Source organism: Parambassis ranga, chromosome 12, assembly GCF_900634625.1.
Source record: "Parambassis ranga chromosome 12, fParRan2.1, whole genome shotgun sequence".
In the NCBI taxonomy this organism is placed as follows: domain Eukaryota; kingdom Metazoa; phylum Chordata; class Actinopteri; family Ambassidae; genus Parambassis; species Parambassis ranga.
In genome coordinates this window covers 7430317-7454621 of record NC_041032.1, presented here as the reverse complement: position 1 = coordinate 7454621, position 24305 = coordinate 7430317, and the positions used below count along the sequence as shown (strand labels likewise).

At 41.0% G+C, this 24305-nt stretch overlaps 2 protein-coding genes and 1 long non-coding RNA gene across 4 annotated transcripts in view; 2 read left to right on the top strand and 1 right to left on the bottom strand.

The window, feature by feature from the left end:
* The first annotated feature begins 5741 nt into the window (after positions 1-5741).
* On the top strand, positions 5742-13413 carry dusp4 (dual specificity phosphatase 4). The gene is made up of 4 exons (XM_028418576.1): positions 5742-6344; positions 7345-7472; positions 9022-9241; positions 11008-13413. Exons 1-4 carry the CDS (start codon positions 5975-5977, stop codon positions 11394-11396), a joined length of 1107 nt encoding a protein of 368 aa, XP_028274377.1. The 5' UTR covers positions 5742-5974; the 3' UTR covers positions 11397-13413.
* A 328-nt stretch (positions 13414-13741) lies between these two features.
* Positions 13742-20729, top strand: LOC114443456 (uncharacterized). Its single transcript, XR_003671445.1, has 7 exons — positions 13742-14004; positions 17530-17607; positions 17755-17919; positions 18856-18927; positions 19007-19138; positions 19471-19540; positions 20215-20729. It is a non-coding gene; the product is annotated as an uncharacterized LOC114443456 (long non-coding RNA).
* The window catches only part of LOC114443454 (poly [ADP-ribose] polymerase tankyrase-1), a 56096-nt gene continuing 47024 nt past the window's right edge, over positions 15234-24305 (bottom strand). For both annotated transcript variants that reach the window (XM_028417492.1, XM_028417493.1), the window contains 12 exons: positions 23361-23470; positions 22513-22701; positions 22102-22182; positions 21666-21852; positions 21497-21576; positions 20133-20253; positions 19457-19554; positions 18991-19065; positions 18774-18879; positions 18000-18186; positions 17739-17895; positions 15234-17634 (listed from right to left, as the gene is read on the bottom strand). In XM_028417492.1, the coding sequence (XP_028273293.1) occupies positions 17548-17634; positions 17739-17895; positions 18000-18186; positions 18774-18879; positions 18991-19065; positions 19457-19554; positions 20133-20253; positions 21497-21576; positions 21666-21852; positions 22102-22182; positions 22513-22701; positions 23361-23470 (1478 nt within the window). In that variant the 3' untranslated portion in view covers positions 15234-17547. The remainder of the gene's footprint in view (positions 17635-17738; positions 17896-17999; positions 18187-18773; positions 18880-18990; positions 19066-19456; positions 19555-20132; positions 20254-21496; positions 21577-21665; positions 21853-22101; positions 22183-22512; positions 22702-23360; positions 23471-24305) is intronic.

The window sequence follows — 24305 nt, the reverse complement described above, 5'->3', positions numbered from 1 at the left end:
AGTAACCACAGTTTCTGGCTCTGTCACAGTCTCTCAAACAAAAACATGACAGACTGATGACGTCAGAAAGCGTGTCAGATCAGACACACATTTACTAACGAATGGGGTGCAAGATTGTGTGTTTGAGCGCTGTTTAATTATCCATATTCTTAAATGAACGGTTTGTTTACCAACAGCAAAAGTAAAGGGCCATACTGTATGGAGCCTGTGTGTGTGTGTGTGTGCAGATGTGGAAAGGGACTCATCAGTTTGTTTCCTGTCTTTAATCCCTGTGACTGTGAATGTCAACAGACTGACAGACACACACAAGTCGTGCTTTGTTTGAACTGCAGATAATCCTCCATTCATTCAGTCATTCATTCACAAACACACTGAAAACGGCTGATCCTGTTGTAAAGAATAAAAAATGAAAAACATTTTTTTTAAAAGATCATTAATATGTTCTAATTGTTGGCACCGAAATACTTGAACCACAGAATATTGATTGTTGTTTCTTTATCCCGGATATTGACCCTTATCATACATAGTTTGTGAACTTTGTGAACATGCATCCTTATCCTGTGGACTATCAGTCATGCTGCTCTACAACTCCTACTGGAACATATTGACATTTTTATAATACATTATTTTACTTTTATGCGAACAGAATATTTTACCAGATGTCATCCCATCATGGGAATGATACAACCACAGCACTCTGAATAAGGAGTCACAGCAGGGGGGGGCTCAAGAGTCCAAGGTCTGAGTCCCCCTGACATTGTGACCTGTTTTGGTTTCTCCTGCTGCTAAGTTTTGTTTTTAATCATGGCTGAATTGTGCAAACAAATAATGACTAATTAGAGTCTGACATAAAAACAGGGTAAGGGGTTAGGAACACGTGGCCGCCATTTTTGCTACCATCGCGATGACTCCCTGCCACCATGAATACAAAGAGATGCAACCGGAGAAATGTGCACACTTTCCATTTTCAAAGACTAAAATGTTGACCGCATGTCATGTTCTCCTGATGAGGATGGGCTGCTAACATGTTACTGGTATCTATGCAAGATGTATTAGTAGGAATCACTCAGTCCAACTTGAGATGTGAGAATGAAAATGACAGTTAAAAACCAATACAGTGATATTTGCTAGACAAACATGATGTGTTACCTCCCTCGCCAGCGGGGTATGATGGGGGCATGTGCTTCTTTTACTGTCCACACACACTATTTAGCTTGCATGCATCAGCATCTTTCACCTCCATTCTGCATATTCCATGTAGATATCGTACTTGTGATCCCTACTCATTGTTATCGCTATACGTTTTACACAAATGTGAGCATTAACATTAGAGAAGCTCTGTTTAATGTTATCCAAATATGATGACTTCTTGTATCATCACCTGTCTTTGGCATCCCAGCACCAGCCTGTTGATATTATCCAGACTGCCAAATATTAAAGCAAGCAGATTGGATGCGTGCCCAAACTGGAAGACAGTATTTATTACAGGAAGAGAAAAAAAAACGTGCGCTTCCTCCTGGCTATAATCACAGACTCCTCTCCTGTTCTCATTAACTAACACAATATTTGTACTAGCAGGATAGTTTGAAAATGCCGTTTGAACGTTATAGACGTTAACAGGAATGTTTGGCTATACACACATGCACACCCAGATTACTGATGTTTGAGCAGAATATGAATAACTTTGAATATGATCTCACCGTTTCATCCTGTGCTGCTTTGACTATTCAAAATATGAAGGCACATTTAAATGAAGAGTAAGTGTTTTGTGCGTTAGGTCACCATTTGTTCTTCATTAGTTTTCTTTAGACAAACAAAAGATTAACTGAAAAATAAACATATCATTTCCACAACTCACTGTGTCTGTGTCGAAGGCGAATGAAGGAAGTGGGCAACACAATGTACAAATACGGAGACTGGTATGAGTAAACAAGCAATAAGGCACGTGTGTGTCTACAGCCGCCTCAAGGGTTAGCATGTGAGGTCCAGACAAGAAGGGATTGGGTGCACTGACCTGTGTGTGCGTGTGTGTGTGTGTTTAGTAAGTTGTATTGAAATGTGGATAAGTAGGTGGTGACCTGTTATTACTCATTAACCCACACAGACTCCACAAACAGCTCTGGACAAACATTAGATCAGCCCAAAAACAGACAGTGATTCAGAAGCTGCAGATGTCATAGCAGCATCTACCATCCTTGATGGACAACTATCTGAAATAAAGGCAGAATAGTAATGATATTCTTACACTATTTAAAGACACAAAGATTTGAAGGTGGCTCCTATGTAAATGCAGGTTTTGTATGCAAAGTCTGACATGACATTAAATGTGTCAACAGGAAGTGAATGGGAGACTCGGCATACCCACATACTGAGCTGACTGTATTGTAGTTTTGTCTTGGTTCTTCTACACAGGTGTCTGTTTAATTTAATGGGTTATAATTGCAGCCTTCACAGGGTGTGAATATCCACACTAAATTGTCACATTTCTAACAGACACATCAGTTCTGCCCTGTGCTTTTGTGTTTGACACACAAGAAAAAAACAGTTTAGAAAAATGTACTGTTGTGTTTTTATGATTTCAACCTTCCTGTGCAGTTGGAGCATCAACATGTCTGAAAGAAAATATAGATCAGCTCCAAACAGAGTAACAACCCCCATGGCACCACTCGCCCACTTCCGCTGCTTAACTCACCCTGCCTCTCTCTCTCTCCCTCTCCTCCGCCCTCTTTCTCTCTCCACCTCTACTATTTATTTTTTCTCTCTGGTGTCCTTACAGCATCTCTGTCTTAATTTTACTCTCATATGCTGTAGTCATTCTCTTTTTTTTATAGCTCACTCATAACACTCTCTCCCTGTGCTCTGTCACGCACACACACGCTCATATTCACAGATGACACAAACTCATTCATGAAAACGTAGCAGCACTCAGTCAAGGCTTAACCGCTGGATTATGAGATTAGAGAGAGGGACAGATTTAGAGTGTGTATGCATCATACACACTGATACCAGTCTGTGAGTGTGCGTTGTGTTTTATGGTGTTTATATTGTTGTTTAAATGATCCTGCTGTCCTGTTGGTTGTTCATCAGCCCACTAGAAAATAGAGAGTAGTTGAGTTGTTGTTTATAGCTGTGCACCCTCTTGAAGTTATATAGACTGGGCTTGCAGCAGATAGAAGAAATGTGTGTAACATGAGTGCTTTAATCTGAACCACGATCTTTTCCTGAACCTGGGGAGAACAAACGAAGCATTTTTAATTTGTTAAATCTCTTTTTGCTGGTGATGGCCTGACCCTTGGACAGAGCTAGGCCAGTCGTTTCTCCTCTTGCCTTGGCTCCATGTTTTGTGTACAAATGTGAGAACACAGACTTGATTCAAGGTGCTGGCCTTGCCATTAGGAGCTACTATCACTCAGTGTCTTTCTCAAGGACACTTTGACGTGTGGACAGGAGAAGCTGGCCTTGTGATGGATGACCTGAGGCACAGCTGGAAATTGTTTGACGCCGTTGTTACCTTGCTGTTTGCTGCCATGTGATTGTGCTCCTCTTTTACATAAACACATTCTTTTATTACTGTATTGATTGTTAGGGACAGAGCAATCCTCTAGCTGTCTCTATTATATTTGCAGCCATGTATTACTGTACAGCATTACACATAATAAGGGCTGATGGGAGATGGAGTAAATAAATGAATGAGGATGATAGGTTTTCCAAGACATCCCCTTCGGTCTCTCTCCCTCTCTCTCTCTCTCTCTCTGGTTTCCTCATTCACTGTATTGATAGATGACGACATTCAGCCGGGGGATGTGATGCGAGGGGATGAATGGATGGACACCAGAGGAGGAGGAGGAGGAGGGAAGGAGGGAGGGATGACATCAGCGCAGAGTCACTTTCTGGCCAATCCCCTTTACAGCCCCCTGTCTGCTTTTCTCCGCCCTCCCACACAATTCCCTTGTTGCTACGGCAGCAGCACCATCCCGCCTGTTGGAGGCATTTGTTTAGGGTTGATAGTAATGCGGCATGGTGTGTCTGTGTGTATGTGTGTTCAATATGGGACACTAGACTAGAGGCTGCAGTCCAACGCAAGTAATCACCCCTTCCTTTGTCTTGTCATCCATCTTTGCTTCCTCCTCTCCTCTCCTTCTCTGTCTCCTTTTATCTCTACCTCCTCTTTCACATTCTGCTTGTCGCTGTCTTCCATCTCACCTTCTCTCACCTCTCTTAACATTCGCAGTCCTTTTCATTTATAATTTAGTCCTACTGCAGTGCTTATGCCAACTTTTTCCACCCAGGATGTTCATGCATGCATTTTCTTCATGTATGTATTCATCATCCATCTACCATTACCATCACATAAATATATTTTAAAACTCCAATCCCTCCAATGGAGTGGCAAAGATGTGAAAAATTGCTAATGTCACTCTGACCTTGACACATAATTCAAGTGATGTCATCATTTCTGCCTGGCCTTGAGGGAAAATTCACAAGCTTTAAAAGGCACAAAAGGTCTGACGAGCGAGACCATAAAGTTGCATTATGGGAAATGTAGGAAACAGTGTAGTAGCTCACTGCTGAGTACAAATATTTGTTTTAAACACAAATAATATTCAACATAATATTCACCACAATATACATTTCAAAAGCATCATAAAACCATAAAGTTTTCTCATGGGTTGTCTAGCTGTAACTCAAACACACTATTTCCCTCCTAACCCATACATAAACAAATTACATTTTTTTGTCTGTCTGTCTGTCTCCTTTAGCTGCTTTCGGTCCGTTTGTGTCAGTGTGTCTGCATTTTCTTCCTGTCATCGTCTGCTGCACTGCTCTCTTTTCCTCTTGTAACCATGGAAATGAGATCAACATGCAAATACCTGAGCACGCTCACTAAGGCTGTGTGATAGAAGATGCAAATTGCATCCGCTTGTAGGATTACACACCCACACACACAGATGCACACACAGACGTATACAAACGCACACACGTGCGTGCACATACTGCGTAAGCACTCCCACCTGCAGTCCACCACAGCCATGAGGGATATAGGTAAAGCAGCTGTTCAAGTACTGAAGTGTAAATTACATGAAACCACATACATATGACATATATAAAGCAGCTGTTTAGTGTTTATGATGGACACAGCTATGTCCATTTCACATTTTTCACTAATACAATCATATAGTAGTCAGCTATGCTTTGCTATGCTAGTAGCTTAGCTTCTTGCTACTTGCTAATTTTTAACAACACAACACAAGGGCTAGCAACAGTTTTTATTTTTTTTAATATAATAGGTCTATATTTTTATTTATGAGAATTTATTTTAGCAAAAATTATACAATTAGCAAAAAAAAAAAAATCTAAAATGTGTTGACAATCTCAGTGGCTAATTCCACAGTTGTGTTTTAAACTTACAGTGATTTTTTAGTATTTTTCACTGTGGAATTTTTTTAATAGGCTGCGGGAATTTCACGATCTCAATAACGCCTGTTACAAACAGTTACCAGGCTAAACAAAGGAAAAGGTTACTCTAACAATGTGCCCAGCTCCTCTGTTTGGGCTCTAATCTTCAATCTAATCGCCTTTCCTTTCATTGATGTCTGTCTCTTTTTTTTATGAATGAACGACAGAGGAGGAAAGGGCATGGTAAACTAGATACTTTCTGATTGGCTGCTGTTGGTTGACGTCACCTCCGCCGTGACGCGATGCACCCATTCATAAAAAAAGGAAAAAGAGAAAGAGAAACACTCAGACAGGCAGAGGGAGAAAGAAAGGAGAGGTGACCGGACTGAACATAAACAGTAGTGCGGTTACAATGCGCGACATGATGCGCGGATAGAGGAGAGGCGCACAGGGAATCCACAGCAGGACCCCCGCGCCTTCTCCAGGTTTGAAGTGTGGTGGGAGCACAGAGAGAGGTGGGAGAGAAAAGATTGACCACAGTGAAGTATATTTACACACACACACACAGCCCGATACCATGGAGGATCTGTGCGAGATGGACTGCTCGGTGTTGAAGCGGCTCCTGAAGGACGACAGCGCTAAGTGCCTGCTACTGGACTGCCGCTCCTTCCTCGCCTTCAGCGCCGGCCACATCCGGGGCGCCGTCAACGCCCGCTGTAACACTATCGTCCGCCGCAGGGCAAAGGGCTCCGTGCTGAGGCTGGACCAGATACTGGCCGGGGATGAGGAGGTGCGGGGCCGCCTGCGCTGTGGGATGTACTCCGCCGTGGTGCTGTACGATGAGAGGACTCCGGATTCGGACATGGTGAAGGAGGACAGCACCTTGGCTCTGGTGCTCAACGCGCTGTGTAGGGACGCCTCGGGCACAGACGTATACCTGCTCAAAGGTACACCATCTCTTTATGGTTCAGGATTCAAGTTATGTTTTAATCAGTGTTAATGCTTAAAATGTCAAAATTATAAGCACAAAAATCAGGAAAAATAGAATAATAGCAATTGGAATTTACTCATATTTACTTAGAATATTCTACTATTTTATTTAGTTATCATTTAATAATTCCCATTGAGACTTAAAATCAGATCCAATAATAAAAACACTATATGGATTGATAGATATTAATATTATTGGCTTATAATGAAAAATTATTTCCATGCCCCTGTGTATTTTTTGTAAGGATACACACACTCACTCACAGCTACACACACTCACTCACAGCTACACACACAGAACCAATGACTGTGAGCTGATAGAATGAGGTAATGCTGATGCGTAGAAGCCACATCAAACCGGAGGGACTTAACAGGACACACATGACCTTTTTTTTTTCATAAGTAGCCCTCTGTGTAAAATTTCTGATGGGATGCAGTAAAATCTCGAAAACTCGATTTCTCTTTCCCCCACCACCACCTCATATTTAGACTGCAGGGGAATCTGAAAAGCAAAGCTGCTGCAAGCTGTGGCGCACTTTCTATTTTTTTTCCCTCGTGTGCATCCTAATGATGCAGATGCCATTCAGTGCAATAAAGATGTCATTTCCTACTAAATCTGATTTGATACTTGAGGTGTGGAGGGCGAGCGGTCAAGCTGCAGATGTGTAAGTAAAAGCAGAGGGATGATGAAAATTGTTTTTCAAATCCACTGCTAGTAGACACAGAACAGAGTAGGTCAGGGGTCGGTTTAATAGAGAACATCCTGGTGCAGATTGTGCTTCCTTTGCATATACATCTGTGATGTTTTTAATGCATTCGGGCCTTAAAGATAGCTTCAATTTCTGTAATGTTTATCCAGTCTGTTGCGGATTTAATCTGCCGTGCTTTACAATAAAACAGTTGTTGATACTGATGTTCTTCCTCCCCGCTCTCTCTCTCTCTCTCTCTTTATTATAGGTGGATATGACAGATTTTTCACAGAGTATCCAGAGTTCTGTTTAAAAAACAAATCCTTACCGTCCCTCACCAGCCAGTCTAGCATCGACTCTTCCTGCTCATCGTGCGGAACGCCACACAATGACCAGGTAACTAAATCTAACCTCATCCAAAACAGTAACTGCAGGAATATCATGTGTTTGGTGGTGTAACACAGGCAATAACTTTTAAGAATGATATTTAATATATAAATTAATATCCTGATTGGTAAACTGTCAGTCGGTCTTATGTTTGACACACTGAGGCCCCAGAGTGCAAACACAACTGTTCTCTCAACCACACTTCCTGTGTAAATCCTCAAATGTGGCTTCCAGATCATACCAGCAAAAAGTGTTGTGAAAATGTAATTAATTATTGTTTAAATCAGTCATCTACCCTCTAATGAGCTGGCGTGGAAAGTTACCATTGATTCACATGTGCATCACTTCCTGTGACCTGTGTGGCCTTGTTTTTGTTGGTCAGTGATGTGTTGTCTTTGAGCCTGGCAGATTTGATGCAATGCTCATGGTCACATGTGTTTTTGGCTCAAATTCCCCCGGAACGCAAGAGGGGAGGAGACACAGACAAACTCAGTGACTGTGTGTGTGTGTGTGTGTGATTTCTACGAAAAATGCTTGCCGTGCTGTCACATGCAAATGTTTTTACTTTTTTTTTGTTTCAATTTGAAGAATACTGCAACTTCTAGTAGCGGCGTGAGAAGCCGAGTCCCTCTCTCTGTTTCCCTCTCTTCCACCCCCACTCTCACATTACATCTCTTAGCAGTATTGATCATTTCCTGACGCTGTGTTAGTACTGAGTTCGTCAGCAGCAGTGACATAAACAGACACAGCTCTTGTCAATAAGTGGCACTACCGGTATATGGACTACCGACTGGCTGACCTTTCAGTCCAAATAAAATTGAAACAGCACCTCCACTTATACACTGGGTACAAATATATTTTCCCCACCAGCATGTGTGTACATTTATGATTTAATGAAATCATATTTGATATGATTTAAAAAAAACACCTAACCCAGATATTTTATGGCCCTTCAGATTCTTCCGTTTATGTCCTCCGTTAACACTCTTCCTGTGTGCATTGAGCAGCAGCACTTACACAGTAGCAGCTGCAAACACACATCCCTGAGTCAAACTGACATATTACTGCGTTTTTGCTCTGTTTGCATGAGAGAAAAGGCAAAACGTCCTCCTGCTGTAGACTTCAGCACGTTGATCAGACACATCGGCCCCTGCAGTGAGATGTGTGTGTTTCCATATGTGAAAGTAACCCTGCTGCAAACAGATTCTGACAAACTAAATGGCCCATATCGAATGAGTTTGCATTATTCACACAGATAATAAGCTGCTCCTGTCCGATGAGGAGCGTGGCTGATGTGATTAACAAAATATTTAAGCGGGGTCACGCCTTATGTTGAAGTCATCTGGTGTCTGACCTCTGCTGCTAACTAACACAGTGGGTTCTTTGTCTTCTTCGTGTCATCGTGTATGCTGGCTTACATTTATGTCTTTCCAACATGGCCGACTTGGGTCAAAGGATGTAGTGCAGTGAAATAAATAGAGGGAATCTGTCTTCACTGCTGATTAATTGAGAAACAAATGAATTAATTATCATACTCCCATCTGTTCTCTCTATCCAGGGTGGTCCGGTTGAGATCCTTCCGTTCCTTTACCTTGGCAGTGCACTCCACGCTTCAAAGAAGGAGGTTCTGGACGCCATTGGCATCTCTGCCTTGCTGAATGTGTCCGCTGACTGTCCCAACCACTTTGAGGGGACTTACCAGTACAAATGTATCCCTGTGGAGGACAACCACAAAGAGGACATCAGCTGCTGGTTCCTGGAGGCTATCGAGTTCATAGGTCAGTGTGTGACATGCATGTGTGTGTGTTTGTCATTGTGCTTTTTTTGTGTGTTGTGTGTTATGCGGTTTTTAACTAAAATTATTTGGTGGAATATTTTGTTGCTTCTGAAGTTGTGTTCATTAATCTCCCGATAAATCCTTTAATTAATCTCAAGTTAGTTGGCAAATTAATCCAAGTTTTCAAATTATTAAAATCCTGGAATATTTTTCAGTTGACACAATTTGTCAGTAAAACTGAATCTTATTTTGTATTATTTGTTGATGTCATTAGAATTTCTTTTTTTTTTAAAGTGGCTCACCCATGCTTGTGTTAATAAACACTCCTATTAATCTCTGACATAATCCCAAACATCCCAAATCTTCTGGTCTTGGGATTTTTTTTCTCAGAAAGAAGCTTTTAGAGAGCTGCTGTGCACTGTAGCAGGCAGATGATGACAAATTACTCTGAATTCATTGGATTTTGACAAATTCTTGTTTTAAGGTATTGCACATGATATTAAAGAGACACAAAGCCTAAGAACCAAACAAATGACGTAATCAAATATTCCCATCAATAATTTCTCTGCAACACGATCCTGTGTCTGTGTGTATAGATTAAGCTTTGCATATCCATGCTGTGCGTATAGACTAAAAGTGTGGTTTCTGTGCTGCCAGTGTATGTTTGTGATGTGTGTGTGTGTGCGTGTCTGTGTGTAGGTGCTGGTATGCGTCATAGTTAGCTGCTGTGGGACCAGAGTCTGACTCATCCACTGTTACTGAGTGAACAGACGCTGTGGTGGAGTTACCTGAAATCTGTCTGTGTGTGAAAGAAAGAGATTCAGCGAGATACGGCACAGATCATTTTGTTTTGTCTGTTAATCTGCAAGAGTTTGAGTTTTAATTTTTATATCCAACTGGAGGCAAGGCCATAGAAAGATTAGATTTAATTCATCATCATATGTATTTTTTTTTAAAAAAACCCATAAATTACCTCCATTATCTTGACTGTGCAAGTAATGATGCAAAATGTTATGGGAAATTGAATTACTGTAAATGGTTTAATCAAACTATTACCTAAAATCTTTTTATTATCAGTAATGAAGTTTTAGCATGCATCTCGAGGCAGAAGCATAAATAGGACAGAGGGGGGAATGTGTGAAGGAGAGACTGATGACTCAAATTTTGCACTTGTGTGTTTCAGTTCAACGTGATCTGCTGCTTTCTCACTTTGGGGTTAGTTAGCGGGTTTGACTGTGCAGGGGGGAGGGGGGGGGAGGAAATGAAGCACAGCGCCACTGTGCATCTGTTGTGTTTAAGAATACTTGGTAACTTGGTTTGTTGGTGTGAATGTGTGTCTGTGCTGAATAGTGATTGAAAACTGATGGTTCTCTCAGGTGTAAAACAAAAATGTCCAGATTAAAAGAACCATATTGGAGAAGCAGAAACCATTAGATTAATAATCTAGTTGCAGCTATAAAGGGAATTCAACTCAGGCTTCTTTTACATTTAAAGTACCAGTATGCAGAATTCAGGGGAATCTTTGAATAGGAATAGTTTTATTTATACAAGATTGTGTAATGTTTTATTTTCTGTTAGCTTAAAGAAGAGCCATTTTTAAATAGGAAAGGGTTAATAAACTGGTTTCAATCTGTAAATTCACCACTAGAGGCCATAATATTCCACAAACTGGTCCTTTAATATAAACTGAAACCAACAACCTTGACTTATGGAAATGCTTATATAATGGATTATATATTAAAAATCTCATATTGTCTGTTTTTTTAGATTCAGTGCGGGATTCCAGTGGGCGAGTTCTGGTCCATTGTCAAGCTGGGATCTCCCGCTCCGCTACCATCTGCTTGGCCTACCTGATGAAGAGGAAACGGGTGCGTCTGGACGAAGCATTCGAGTTCGTACGCCGACGCCGCAGCATTATCTCTCCCAACTTCAGCTTTATGGGACAGCTCCTGCAGTTCGAGTCGCAGCTCCTCGCCACCTCATGCGCCGCAGAAGCGGCCGCCACAGCAAGCCCGCTGCTCGGACCCAAGTCGACGACAACCACCAACTCAACGACGGCCACGCCCTCTTCTCCATTCATCTTTAACTTCCCGGTTTCTGTGGTGAACCCCGCCTACCTGCATCACAGTCCCATCACAACATCCCCCGGCTGCTGATGAACAGTCGATCACGGCTGTTCCGCTGAGACTAAGTGAGCACAGGCTGGGCTGCCATTGGCTAGTGGAGCTGACGGTCGTAGAGACCATCACAGTATGTACATGCTTCCAGGGTGGGAAGGTGAGAAGCGACACGGTGCCTGATTCTGAACTGACAAAAAAAAACTTTTTAAAGTTCACAAACCAGCCAACGCTCCTTCCATTTTAAAACAAGATTTCTTCGGACTGACCAAAAATGAACTGGTTTTAAATGACTTTTTATTCATGTTCAGATGGAGTGTTGGACTGATGTTTACTCAAGATACACCATCTTCCTTGAAAACAACAACACGCACAGAGGCACACTGATACAGAGAGGCGACAGCAAAACTCTCTCTCTCCCTCTTTTTCTCTGCCTCTCTCCCACTCACACACACATTCATGACTACTGACTGAATAAGCTCAGTATGAAGACAGGGGCTGTTGCTATGGAAACGACAGGTCTTTAGGAGAGGAGATGGACACAGGAAGGAAGGAGGAATTTTAAGCACCCGCTCTTTCCCCTTTGGGTGTCCCTCCTGTTGCCAGACAAAAGAGATGGATGGAAAAAAGAGGGGAGGAGACGGTGATAGAAAGCAGGAGCCTCTTCAGTGACAGGTGCTCTGCTGGCGATCCGACCGGAGCTTCCTGTCTTTCATACGTCCTCTTCCTCTCTCTGCCCCCGCCATCACACACACACATACACACACCTTCCTCTCATCTCCTTTTCATCCTTTTATAATTCTCCCCTCCTTCCCTCCTCCTCATCCTCTCATCTCTGCCTCTCATCTTCCGCTCGTCCACTCTGCACTGAAGAGGCTAAATAAATAAAATAAGATGCTAAATAAAGGCCAGGGCCCTAGATTGGGAAACCCCTCTGCAAGGCCCCTGATACACACACACACACAAAAAAAGGTCATTTTGGGTAAAAGGGCTGGAAAAGAGATGCAAAACGGCGTGCAGATATTATAGCACAGTAGCCCAGGAGGATAGTAACTACTTAAAGGACCGTGCTGGTGGCTTTTTTAATCCATTATGAATCATGTATTCTTATTTCCAAAATCAAACCTTTTGAGAAAAGAAAAATGATTGTTTTAGATACTATAATGGGCTAAAATGTGCATCACCACTGGCTGTTGGTCCTTTCAGATGTTCGTGCCTTCTTCATAAAGGTATCCCATGTTTTTTTTTAACAGTGTAGTGCTCTTCTTCTTTTTGTAGCTGCTAGATAACAGATCACTGAATGTTGGTCAGACTTCTAAAAGCGTTTTAACCACATGCAGTGCAGATTCTGTCCCTCTGAGTTCTTTTTTTGTCGGCAGACTGTCTGCAAAATTCCCCCCAGGGCTGAAATAGACATTCAAATGAAAAAGAATGTTAAAAAATGCAAATACACAAAATACATGATATAGTATAGCACTTTTAATTCATGCATTCAACAACATTTTTAGGACAACACAAGAAAACATCATTTTACTTCATCACAATTTGAGATTTGTATTTATTCAGCACATGGATGGACATACAGTACAGGCAAAAAAAATCCAATCACCGGGGCTTTTAAATCCAGACACACACATACACACAAAACAAAACAATAATTTCTGTTTTTGAGATTGTCAGCCCCCATCTCTGTAGCACTTTGAAGTGATGCAATACTGTATTTGTTATTTATGATTTGCACATCATGGAGAGAGAGAGAGAGAGAGAGAAGAGCCAATCAGTGAAAAATGCAATACTGTACACATTTATGTGGTCTGTATCTGTCTGTCTGTCTGTCTGTTCGTCTGCCTCTCTGTGTTAGTCCATCTCTTATTGACTGTGTCTCTGTCCGATCACCCATTATGGCAATATCAATCCACCACCTGGACGTTTATATAAATATATATATAGAGAAAAAAACAAAACAGTTTCACCTGGATTTTATTGTGGAATGAATGATCTGTGCATTTATTTATTACTGAGAATCCACTGTTGAATAAACAATGTTCTTACTTAACTTGTATCTGGTTTTGTGTATTTGTGAGTGAGTGAATTTAAAAACCAATCACCAGTATTCACAAATGTGTCAATGGCATTCTGGGATCAATTAACGATTCATATAATCAAATATTGATGACATCACAAGTGTCGCTTCATAATGACAGCGGCTCTTAATACATTACTTACAGAATTTAAGGCTATAAAATTCTTGTTTTTGTTCATGTATTCATGCAGACCGCTGCTATAATATGTATGGTAGGGGCTCTTTAAGAAACATGGCTGCCGCCGCTTGTCCCCGCCCATCATAGTGCATTTAGCTGATTACCGGAAGTGGGAGTCGGGGAAGAGACAAACTTTTGAACTGCGTGGCGCCAGTTAAAGGACTGCAGCTACTCTACGTTGTTAAAAACCCCTTCTTTGTTCACGTTTTGGTTGCTGACTAGCAGTTTACCGAAGTAGTTGTAAAAACACAAACTGAAGCGGGGAAGTCTGTTAAAATAAAAGGAAGACTGTGTGTTGTTTGCCGGCCAGAGGACGCGCTGTGTGGACGGCATCTCATCCCAATTGCCGGGAGAATCCCGGTGACATCAGGCTGCTGTACCAGACAGTGAGTGATCACCTTTATTTGCTACTCTTTTGAATATTAGCGTGCAGCGCCATCCTCTGGTGATGACATGCACTTGCTCTCATTCAGCATAAATATGATATCATGAAGGTGCAACAAAGCAGGGAGAAACTGCATCAGTTTTGTTTGGCTGCAGTTGAAGAGGTTTTTGTTACGTGTCTCTCAGATATACAGATTTTCAGTACAGTATTTTCAGGGGAAACAGCACTCTGTGAATGACAGCTGGTTAATGCCTGGTGATTCCCTCTCATTAGTCACAAATAGACTAGTGTCACAGAGAAAAAATGATACCGGCAATTATTCGGTCATACTAAATCCTGGCCCTTTTCCATGTTTGTTTGTTTGTTTTTGCATAGATTTGTAAGAGTAAAGCATGAAAACAACCTATAGGCTATATATTTAACTTCAGAAAGGCTAAAAATGGACCCAATAATTAAATTAATTTCTTTACATACTTTTTAAAATATATATATATATATATATCATTAGGGTTTTTATTAGTTTTAGGGTGTGGGGTTTTGAGCCACTTGGTTATGATGATAAGCTGATATTATGTTAGTGAAAGTGTTAGTGAAGTGAGAGATAACCTTACAAATTAAAAAAAAAAAAAAAAAAAAAAACCTTTGGCTGTGCAGTCTGCTGGATAAAAATTATTTGGACTGATCTACACCACAGTGCATAGGTAGTAGCTACTATCTATGTCTGGTTATTGTTATTATAGTAGCCCTAATAGTGTTATTTTATTATTGGAAAAATTTCAAATAAACCTTTAGATTCCAATAGAAGAGAAAAAAAAATCCTCCTCTTCATATGTTTATAATTTCTCAGTGACACTGTCCCTTTCACAGTTAGCAGACTGACCTCTTGTGGGGAAATTTGTATGTTACAGTGTGAAGCTGCACTAGCATTAAAATGGTTTTGGATTGTTTCAGACTTGGTGATACCATTAACCTACAGAAAACACACTCAATACTGTAGTTAGAATAGTGTTGCATTAATAAATGTAGTTTTTAGCTGATGATTTGTGAGAGTTTTGTAATAGATCTGCCCAGTGGGGCGGGCTGAGGAGTCAGTGCCTATTGTTTCAAACACAATGACGGCTGTGTTGTTAAAAAGTTAGCTGGCTCAGTGGTGGCAGCATTGTGGCTCATTCAAAGCTGTATTTTCCTGTGTAGTAACTCACAAGTAAACTGAATTCCAACACAAAGAAGACACTTTAAATTCTTTTATTAAGGATTTTCTTCTGTACAGGAGTGAAGTCGTTTCTGTTCTGTGAGTTAGTTGATTGGCAGCTCTGTACAACAGGAGGTCAAACAACTGAGGAAATGTGTTAATTATATTGGTAGTTTTCAGTCGAAGGCAGATCAGAAAGTGAAGTATGGATTGACTTTATACACACACACACACCCCCTCCATACTATTTACAACAAGATGGCTGACTGGCCCTTGAGTCAAATAAACAGACCAGCTAGAACATAACTCGAACAGTTATCACATAAAAAAAGTCTTTGAAAAGTCTTTCCAAGAAAAAAAAATCATCCATAAAAGAGCCGATAAAAGGCCCATCTGGAGTTTATTTACAGTCTAAATTAAAACAACGCTCTGTGATGATAAATCACACAGTGCCGCCGACCTTAATGAGGTCAATGCTGTAAACTCCACACGTTCTGTAGAAACCAAAAGAGCCAACAGTGATGTACCAATCACCTGAATCCAGTGTGCTGAGGCTGATCAGGGAGAACAAAAGGTGATAAAACAGACCTGTTTGTTGTGAAGAAAACTTTACATAGGGGCCTTATAATGACAGCAGCAACTTGAATTTTCCATTTGATGACATTTCGACATGACGTTTTTTCCTCATCCCTGCTTCAGTCATTGTTTATTTACACCAATTTTAACTGATTCGTTTTTTTCTGAAATGTGTCATATAGTTTATATTATTGGGATAAACCTTGCTTGCTGCAAAGTCAAGGTAAAAACAAGCAGTCAGGTGTCATCAGTTTTCTGCTCAAATACAACCAGTGCTACTGACAGACATCAGACGTGACAACTAAATAACTCAAATCGTGCGTGGTCCCATGTAATGTGCAGTGACATTATTTAACATAATTTATAATAATAAACAGAAAAATGTGAGGAGTGCTCATGACATTTGTATATGGTGGGTGAGTCAGTCAGTCAACCTGCAGATATCTGGTTGTATAAATATCAATAGAGTGAAACATTTCACATTCAGAATTCAGGAGTATAAAAGTTTAAAAAAACATCAAATAAAAAGATGAAGGTCAGACAACACAAATGGAATATGGCTCAGAATTCGACAAACAGCTTTGTAAAACGTACATAAATGCTCTCCTGATATTTACTACTTCAGATGCACCTTTCAGCTCGGCAGCACAAACAGACAGTTTCTTCATTGTACCACTAGGGAGCATCAGTGGCTATTAGTCAGAGCAGAAAGGGGCGAGAAGGCAGCAGGTTCATGTAAACAACCACACAGGGTGAATGTGGGCCCATCTTAGAGACAATAACATACAAAATAATGCTAAAGATGTGAGTGTAGATGAGCTGTGTGAATCTGTGAATTTAAGGAGAATTGCCCCTCAAATCAGAACTTTGACTTCATACATTCAGTTCTTCCTTTACATAAGAAAACCTCAGAGAAACTTGACTTTTATCTTCTGTCTTTTTGGGCGACAATCATTTGTGGTTCTGATAAAAACATGGAAAGTTTTAGTAAACATCCAGGCTGCCTGAGCCAATGTTTTCTTAGATGTTGGACCAAATATCCCTTTACATTTTATGTGGTATTAACAATGGTCAGTGAATGTGCATGATGTTTGGTCGGTCTGGTGGCTGTAAAAGATGGATGGTCCCTCTTTGGACAGTAGCAGCAGTGTATAGTGTAGTGTATGGTTAGCCTTCTTGCTTATTGACTCCTGGGGAATTTGTCCACAGTAATCTCTTTTATTGATCTGTGTTCACGCGCATTTCACAGTATCTCGTTCTGAGTTAGCCACACTGGTTAAAATGTGGCAAGCTGAAACATAAAATGTGCTGTGGTTCTGTTCTTTCTGCCTCTGGAAGTGTCCTATGGGTGTTGTTTTGTTATTAAGGATGATGCACAAAGCCAAAAAAGGACATGATATTAAAACAACATATTATACATGAGCAGTGCAAAAAGGTGTTTGGGTTTGGACTGTTCTGTGGTAATTAATTTAATTTCTAGATCAAGTCTGCAAATTAGCTTACTGGTACGCATCCACAACCAATTAATAACCGAAAAAAATGTTGCTATCTCGGCTGCTTTGGACTGGACAGGTATTGTACCCCAAAACTAAAAGACACCGTCTCTTCATCCTCCTTTTCAACACATTCAGGACTTCAGTTTCTGAGGGTCATCTCTTGCCCAGTCGACACATACTTCAAACCCTGGAGATTTAAATTTTAAGTCTGAGGTTTGAAATGTTTCTAGTCCTCTCATATGAGTCTTAATCTCCATTACAGTCTGGAACCAGCTGTGTTTTATGACTTCTGCTCAGCGGTGGCAGCAGGCGCGGCCAAACTCTCCGGCTTCACAATCTGGTAGGTGATCAAGTATTCTGGATAAGCCTAAGAATGAAGAATACATGAAAGCAAGAGTGAGTAATACCATCTGACCATGAGATAACTTAAAATTTTAATTACAAAAGTGTTGTGCATGTTTGTGTGCTGACCTGCTCTCCTCTGTAGATGACGTACTCTGCATACGCCAGCCCATTGACGCTGGGTCGCCCTATAACGGAGTGATGTCCGGGTGGAGCGTGGGCCATCTTCATCGCACTAAACTGAAGAAACGACTTACCCAGCGTCACCCTGCAGAACAGCATCTGTCTGCAGGCACAAAGACACACAAAGGTTAATGATCATCTTTAAAAAAAAAAAAAAAAAATTCTGAGGCTTCTGAGGAGAAAAGGTAAATGAATCTCATGTCTCGCCTTTGACACACGTAACAGGATCGGTCTTTATGTGTAGGACATCCTGTTCCTCCACCAATCCCGTACACGTACTGGTTGCTTTTCGAGGAGTTCTCTGCAAAATAGATGCCCGCGCCGAACATACCTCCGATGTAGGCGTGACGCTCGTCAAAGCCCTTATGGATGATCGCATTGATAAAGGGAGAGCCTGGCAGGAGAAAAGTGGGAGAAGATGCAATTATGTTAATCACACTAAAAATAGGGACATTTTCTGTAAGGACCAAACGGCTTCAGACAGTGGAACCTGTATCAGAAATAATAATACCAATTCAAAAATGACTCTAGACATTATTTGACTCAGTATTATCACAGGAAAAATCTATGATCTTAGAAGTGTCAAGCATCAGAGAACCCATCTTGGGATTTTCTACTCCACAGTGTGTAAAGTTTTAAAGAAGCTGAGCGGGGCTGCAGTCCTGCGGCTTGTGTTTGGAAGCAAGCCGCGAGGTTGAAAGGGGCGGAAGATTAATGAGACTCATTTAAGCTTACAGTCGGGCTGCTGGATTGAAAACATTGCGGTTTAAAGCGGAGGTAACCTCGGAGCACGCAAATTTCTGAACCTCGATGCACAAGACCAAACTGTACTTTCCTTCCGTCAGCTAAGAGAAAGTGACCAAAGCTGCAGGGGAGGACTTAATCAAAAACACTTCTGCCAGCAGGGGTGGTGCCTGATCTTATGCATACATCTCCATGGCCTCCATGCTGTTCTATGTTTTATCATCTGTATTGACTTACCGTGAAAAAGCATGCGCTCATTGTGGTGGTTGTGATTCTCATCTGCAATTTCCTTCTGTCTGTGTGCGTATCTCTCTCGTAGCTTCTTATTCACGACCTTCTGAATCTGCAGCCACGAGGAGGAACAGAAGAAGGGATGACACCAAGTGTTAAAGTAACATAAGCTCCTTATTTATTATCCAGATTAAAGTTAACTGCTATCTGCATGTGTTCACACCTTAATGATGTTGTAGCGGCTGAAGACTCCGCCTGCGTTGCCTCCATCACGGTGTTCTCTGATCGTGCTCTGTAGCTGTGAGGAAGAAAGGAGGGATTACTGCACACATTACTGTACCACTGTTTCTAAAGCAAAGTGCAGGCCTGAGGTAAGTCATTTTTCAAATCTTGAAGTAAGAATTACAGTTGAAATTACCTGTTAAATTTCTGTTAAGATCTGACGGTTCTCATTAATTTTTGCTCATTCTGCTGTCTTCTTCAATCACTGCTGCTCATTTACAAGAGCATTACAGTCAGTGGAGCAGTTACTGACACAGAGGCTATGTTCAATCTGTATCTGTGGTGACACTGTGTGTCTTTAACCAGATGGCAGAAATGACTGATAATGCTCAGGCACACATTTAAATGTATATATTCTCCTACAGAAAATGTCTGTGTAAGTTGTGTGTAAAGGTGTGTTTGCGTACCTCCTCTTCCACAGACTGGAACTCCTTGTCGTCCGGCGCCAGGTCGATGAGCACGGTGCCCTGGCTGGAGCAGTGGAACGTCAGGTACGGGTTTGCCCCTGTAAAAACACGAATTTAAAGTGATGACACTGACCTTTAAGATATCCGGACTATTTGTAATCTCAGCCAATGTGAGGCTTTGTTATGTTTAATCATAAAGTGTGGATAGCATTTCTAACAATTCAGGATATAGTTTTCCCCACACAGGTTTGACATTTAAAATGGCCTGTTACAGTTTTAAATGATTAGACTTTGGGAGTAAGAAAAAAGTTTGTGAGTGAACAGTTTGGTGGTTTAAAACTGAATCACTAACTCTAAACAAATAATCTGGACTGAATTTCAGTGTAAGGGCAGATGTCTTTATTGACAGGAGGACATGTAATCTGGGAATTAATCGGTCCAAATTGTTTTTTCCCCCACGCTAAGCTTGTTACCTGCATATCAAATTGATAGGTGTGTGGAAATCTGTCTGAACCACATGCTTTTTCATTTCATAACCTAACATTTAATTTTAACATAATCTGAAAATGACTGAATACCCTTCTGCTGATAAAGCCAATAGATATAAACTGCTGAATCTGCCCAGGTTAATCTTAATGCTGTAAGTGTGTGTCTGTCTGTCTCTGAGTTTACTGACCTTGCTGGCCTCCCAGCAGCCTCTCGATGCCCTTGATGAGTTTGTGTCTGTGACCGTAAGCATTGATGCCGATCTCTTTCAGCTCCTCGTGACCCATGTCTGCCAGCACATCTAGAGAAATCTGCCCAGAAACAGCCAGTGAGTCACATCAGATTCACTTCCTTCCAATAGTCAGTTGATATGAAAATACCTATCTGTACGCACACTTATGTTAAATTGTAAAAGCAGGCTATGCTAAAGCTAATGTTGAATATTGCCAGGCATTAATAATGATGAGTTCAATGATCTAAGACATACTGAAGAGACAATGGATCTGACAAATATCCATGAATAACAGATGCGGCATGAAGAAAAGGTCAATGAATAGATGTGCAGCAATCAAGTGATTGATATGCAAATTGATGACAGCAAAGTCATCTGTGCTCTCTGAGTTTGTTCAGGGAGAGCAGAGATGAGATTCATCCTGGAGGCAGAGATAACTGTGCTCTGTGTTGCTGTGATGGGTGATACAGGTGTAAATCATCACAGCCTATAAATACTCCGCTGGGAATTTACTGAGACACTAACTCAAGGAGAAATAAGCAGCATAGAAACTTGTCTGGCACCAAATGTTCTAGAAAATCTAATTAAACCACTTTGTCAACAGATTTTTGAGAATAAACAAATAAATGTATGGTTCACAGTGGTTACATATTTACAGTAATAGAAGTACATATTAAATCAGCTGAATCATTGTTTGCTTCATGCTCTTTCTGAACCATGAATGTACTTTCCCCATTAACACCCAGCTGACTTTCACCTCGATATCACTCTGAATCATTCTCAATCTGAATGTTAATAAAAGCTCATTTCCCTTTAGGGAGACCAAGAATACATTTAACACTCATACACACAGGAAGAAACGCACACATCCTTCATATCGTTCCCACACTGTCTTCTATGTTTAGCCCGCTGTCACCCTTCAAATTACACTTTCTGTTTCTCTCCGTCTCATCTCGTCTGTTTTCTTCTCTTTCTGTCATCCTATCCGTCCTCTATGCACTTCTGCCTCAACAGTCTCTGCTTTATAATCTTCATCCTTCTCTGTTAACATCTCATTTTACTCTTTTTCTTTTGTTCACTACTAAAGACACTGAGCAGCTTGTTTACAAGAATAACATCTTAGCTTGGTCTGTTATCATACAGATGACAAATTACTGATGGGAATTTAAGATTAGCCTTTAGGTTTGTAGATTTATAGCAATTGCTGTCCTTTAAGCTATGCCTCAAGAAAGACTATTTATAAAGATAATTTCAAAACAAGTATTCTTGCCACCTATCACCCTTTTTCCTGGCAGACACACAACAACATTGTGTTTGTTTACCTGCTCTCGCTGGAAGATGTCTCTGAGGTGTTCCAGCCCCAGACTCTTTAAGAACTGGTTGATGGTCATGTCGAGCAGATCTGCAGAGACAAATGGATGTTTTTAGCAGCTGCCACTCTTACAAACACCATCCAGAAACAACCTGTATGTGTTTTGTTTGTGTACATACTTTCTCCTTCTTTCCTGTCGGAGCCTGACGCTCCATCTGCGGTGCCAGTGGCCCCGGCCACCATGATGTCGCCGAGGGGTGCGGTCAGGTTGTCTAGGCTGCTGGCTGCTGACAGGCAGGATGGGGACGGAGAGGGAGAGATGACCACGCCGCCTGTTGCACCTGTGCTCACCACACTTGCGCTGACCTAAGGAACGAGATGGAGAAGATTTATTTAAAGGGTTAAAACTTCCACTCTATTAAAAAAAACTTTCTAAATGTTCTAACTATGTTTCTGTGGTGACTCCAACTAGCAAACACATAATATGGCCAAGAGGGTAGGGCTGGGTGATAGTACTTAAAATCAATATATATACACACACACACACACACATATATATACATTTCATCAGCCGAAAGCCCTCTGGCAATATTTGTTGTGTGTCTGGACACTCACCACAGTGGCCTGCGGTTTTAAACAGCTTGGCAGGGCATCTGGTGGCATGGCGTCAATCAACAGTGCTCTGATGTCATCAGCCTGCAGACAAAGACGTGCTGTTTATATCCATTTTTTGCACCCCACTGCTTACATATTTATACAATATGTTTTCATGTAATGTACAGTAGAGTCACCTGCTTGTCGGGGGTTACATAACCTTAGCCAATAAAATCAAACTAATACATATCAGATCTTGAATTTCAGAATCAACAGTTATCTGTTGACCTCATTAGGAAGATAGGAGTTACAAAGCAGTAATCTTTTCTCATTGTGAACCACTACAGAATGTTTAAGCAAACCAACCAAACAACAATTTAGCTGATGACACTGAGGCTACCGATGGGTTAAAAATACCAAAGTTTTTCATACCGTTGCCAAGTCCAACGGCGTCTGTCCCTCCTGGTTCTTCATTGTCGGGTCAGCTCCGTGGGCCAACAACAGAGCACAGAGCTGGGTCCGGCCTTTCTGTGCTGCTTCGTGAATGGGAGTAAACGCCCACTTGTCTGTGGCATTTACACATGTGTTGTACTTTATCAACAGTGCGGCTATGTCCACGTGCTAGAGGGGTGAAGAAGAGAGGTACAGGTTAAGAAAGGCGCAGAAAGGCACAAGCAGGCAAAAGAGGAATAGATGGGAAAGATGTAACGCAGCGATTAGGACAGACAAAAATGAGATCAGATAAGAGGAATGAGGAGGTGGTTGGCAGAGAGAAAGACAGCAGCAATTGAAGCACTTAACAAGAGCAAATGTGTGAAGTGTTATAAGTGCTTATAAAATCGTGATCAGAAAAAAATGTAAAATGTTAGATTCTCTGGAACAGAATCTGTAAATTATTGAGTGCGTCATGATTCTTGTTTTCCCCACTGGTTCTCCCATTCCTTCTGTTCCTGTTCTGCTTCCTCTTTGTCTGCCTCTAGCTCTTGTCTCAGTGTCAAACACAGTGTAGGTTGTTTTTTGAATAACAGTCAGAGATCCTTGAATGTGTATGTGTGTGTGTATGTGTTTGTAAAATGCACAGCTCATAAAGCTTTCATGCAAACACGTGTTTCATGACTCTTTTAGTAGCAGACTGCTGACTAGCTGTCAGATCTGTTCCATTCAGAGACACGGGCTGCAGATCACATGCATGCACAGATATCAAAATAAAACTGAACCAGAATTAAAAGACTGCAGTGTGACTGTTGTAGTGTGTGTGTGTGTGTGTGTGCGGGTCTTACCCCATATGAAGCAGCATTGTGCAAAGGTATCAGCCCTCCTTTGTCTTGTGCATTTACATCGGCTCCATGCTCCAACAGATATTCTGCTACCTCCAGGTTGTTATAGCCAGCTAAAGAGCATCATAGGTGTTGTAGGACAAGGGTGAGAGACAGAAACAGAAATATAGTCAGGTAATCAGAGGAGGAAAAATAAAGAGAGAACGTCAGCCTGCATTCGCTGCAGCTTGACAGCACTTATAATCATCTTTTCCTTTTATGAGTAACTACATGAAGGCAGAGGGCTGGTGGGTGTATGTCTAAGTGGTCAGATATGGAAAGAAATTACAGACGTTCAAAGTGTTTTCTTAACAGTCTCTTAACTTTAAAAGCTGCAGTCAAAGCCAAAAAACATTTTCTAATTAAGATACAGTATGTTTTAACATCATAGAAAAAGCCAGACAGCCCATATAAATGTAGAGAAGAAGAAGTTCTGTCAAAAGAAAACTGGGACAAATCAGTTTCATCATACAGAATAAATGAGGAAACACTGCCAGTAAAACAGCGAGTAGCTTGGTATTTGGCTTCAACTTTGACAACAGCAGCTCAATCAAACAAGTTTTACTCTAAAAAATTCAAGATATATATTTCAATATATACATGCCACCTATACACCTGAACTTTCCTCTCCATTAAAGTGTCTTTACTTACGTACAAACGTGGAAACAAATAAGACTTTTACTTCCAAAACACAGATCCTGATTATATTCATAACAGCGTGGTGTAATTGTAACTTTAAAGTGGGAGAACAGGTGGCATTAGTATGCACTGTATATTCACACTATTTATAAAAACAAACACTGGCAATGAAAGTATGAAAACATACACTAGAAAGTAAAATGTTTCATTACAGACCCTCACTGTGATAACATTTACCACCATTATTGAATATTAGAGCAGCTAAAGAAT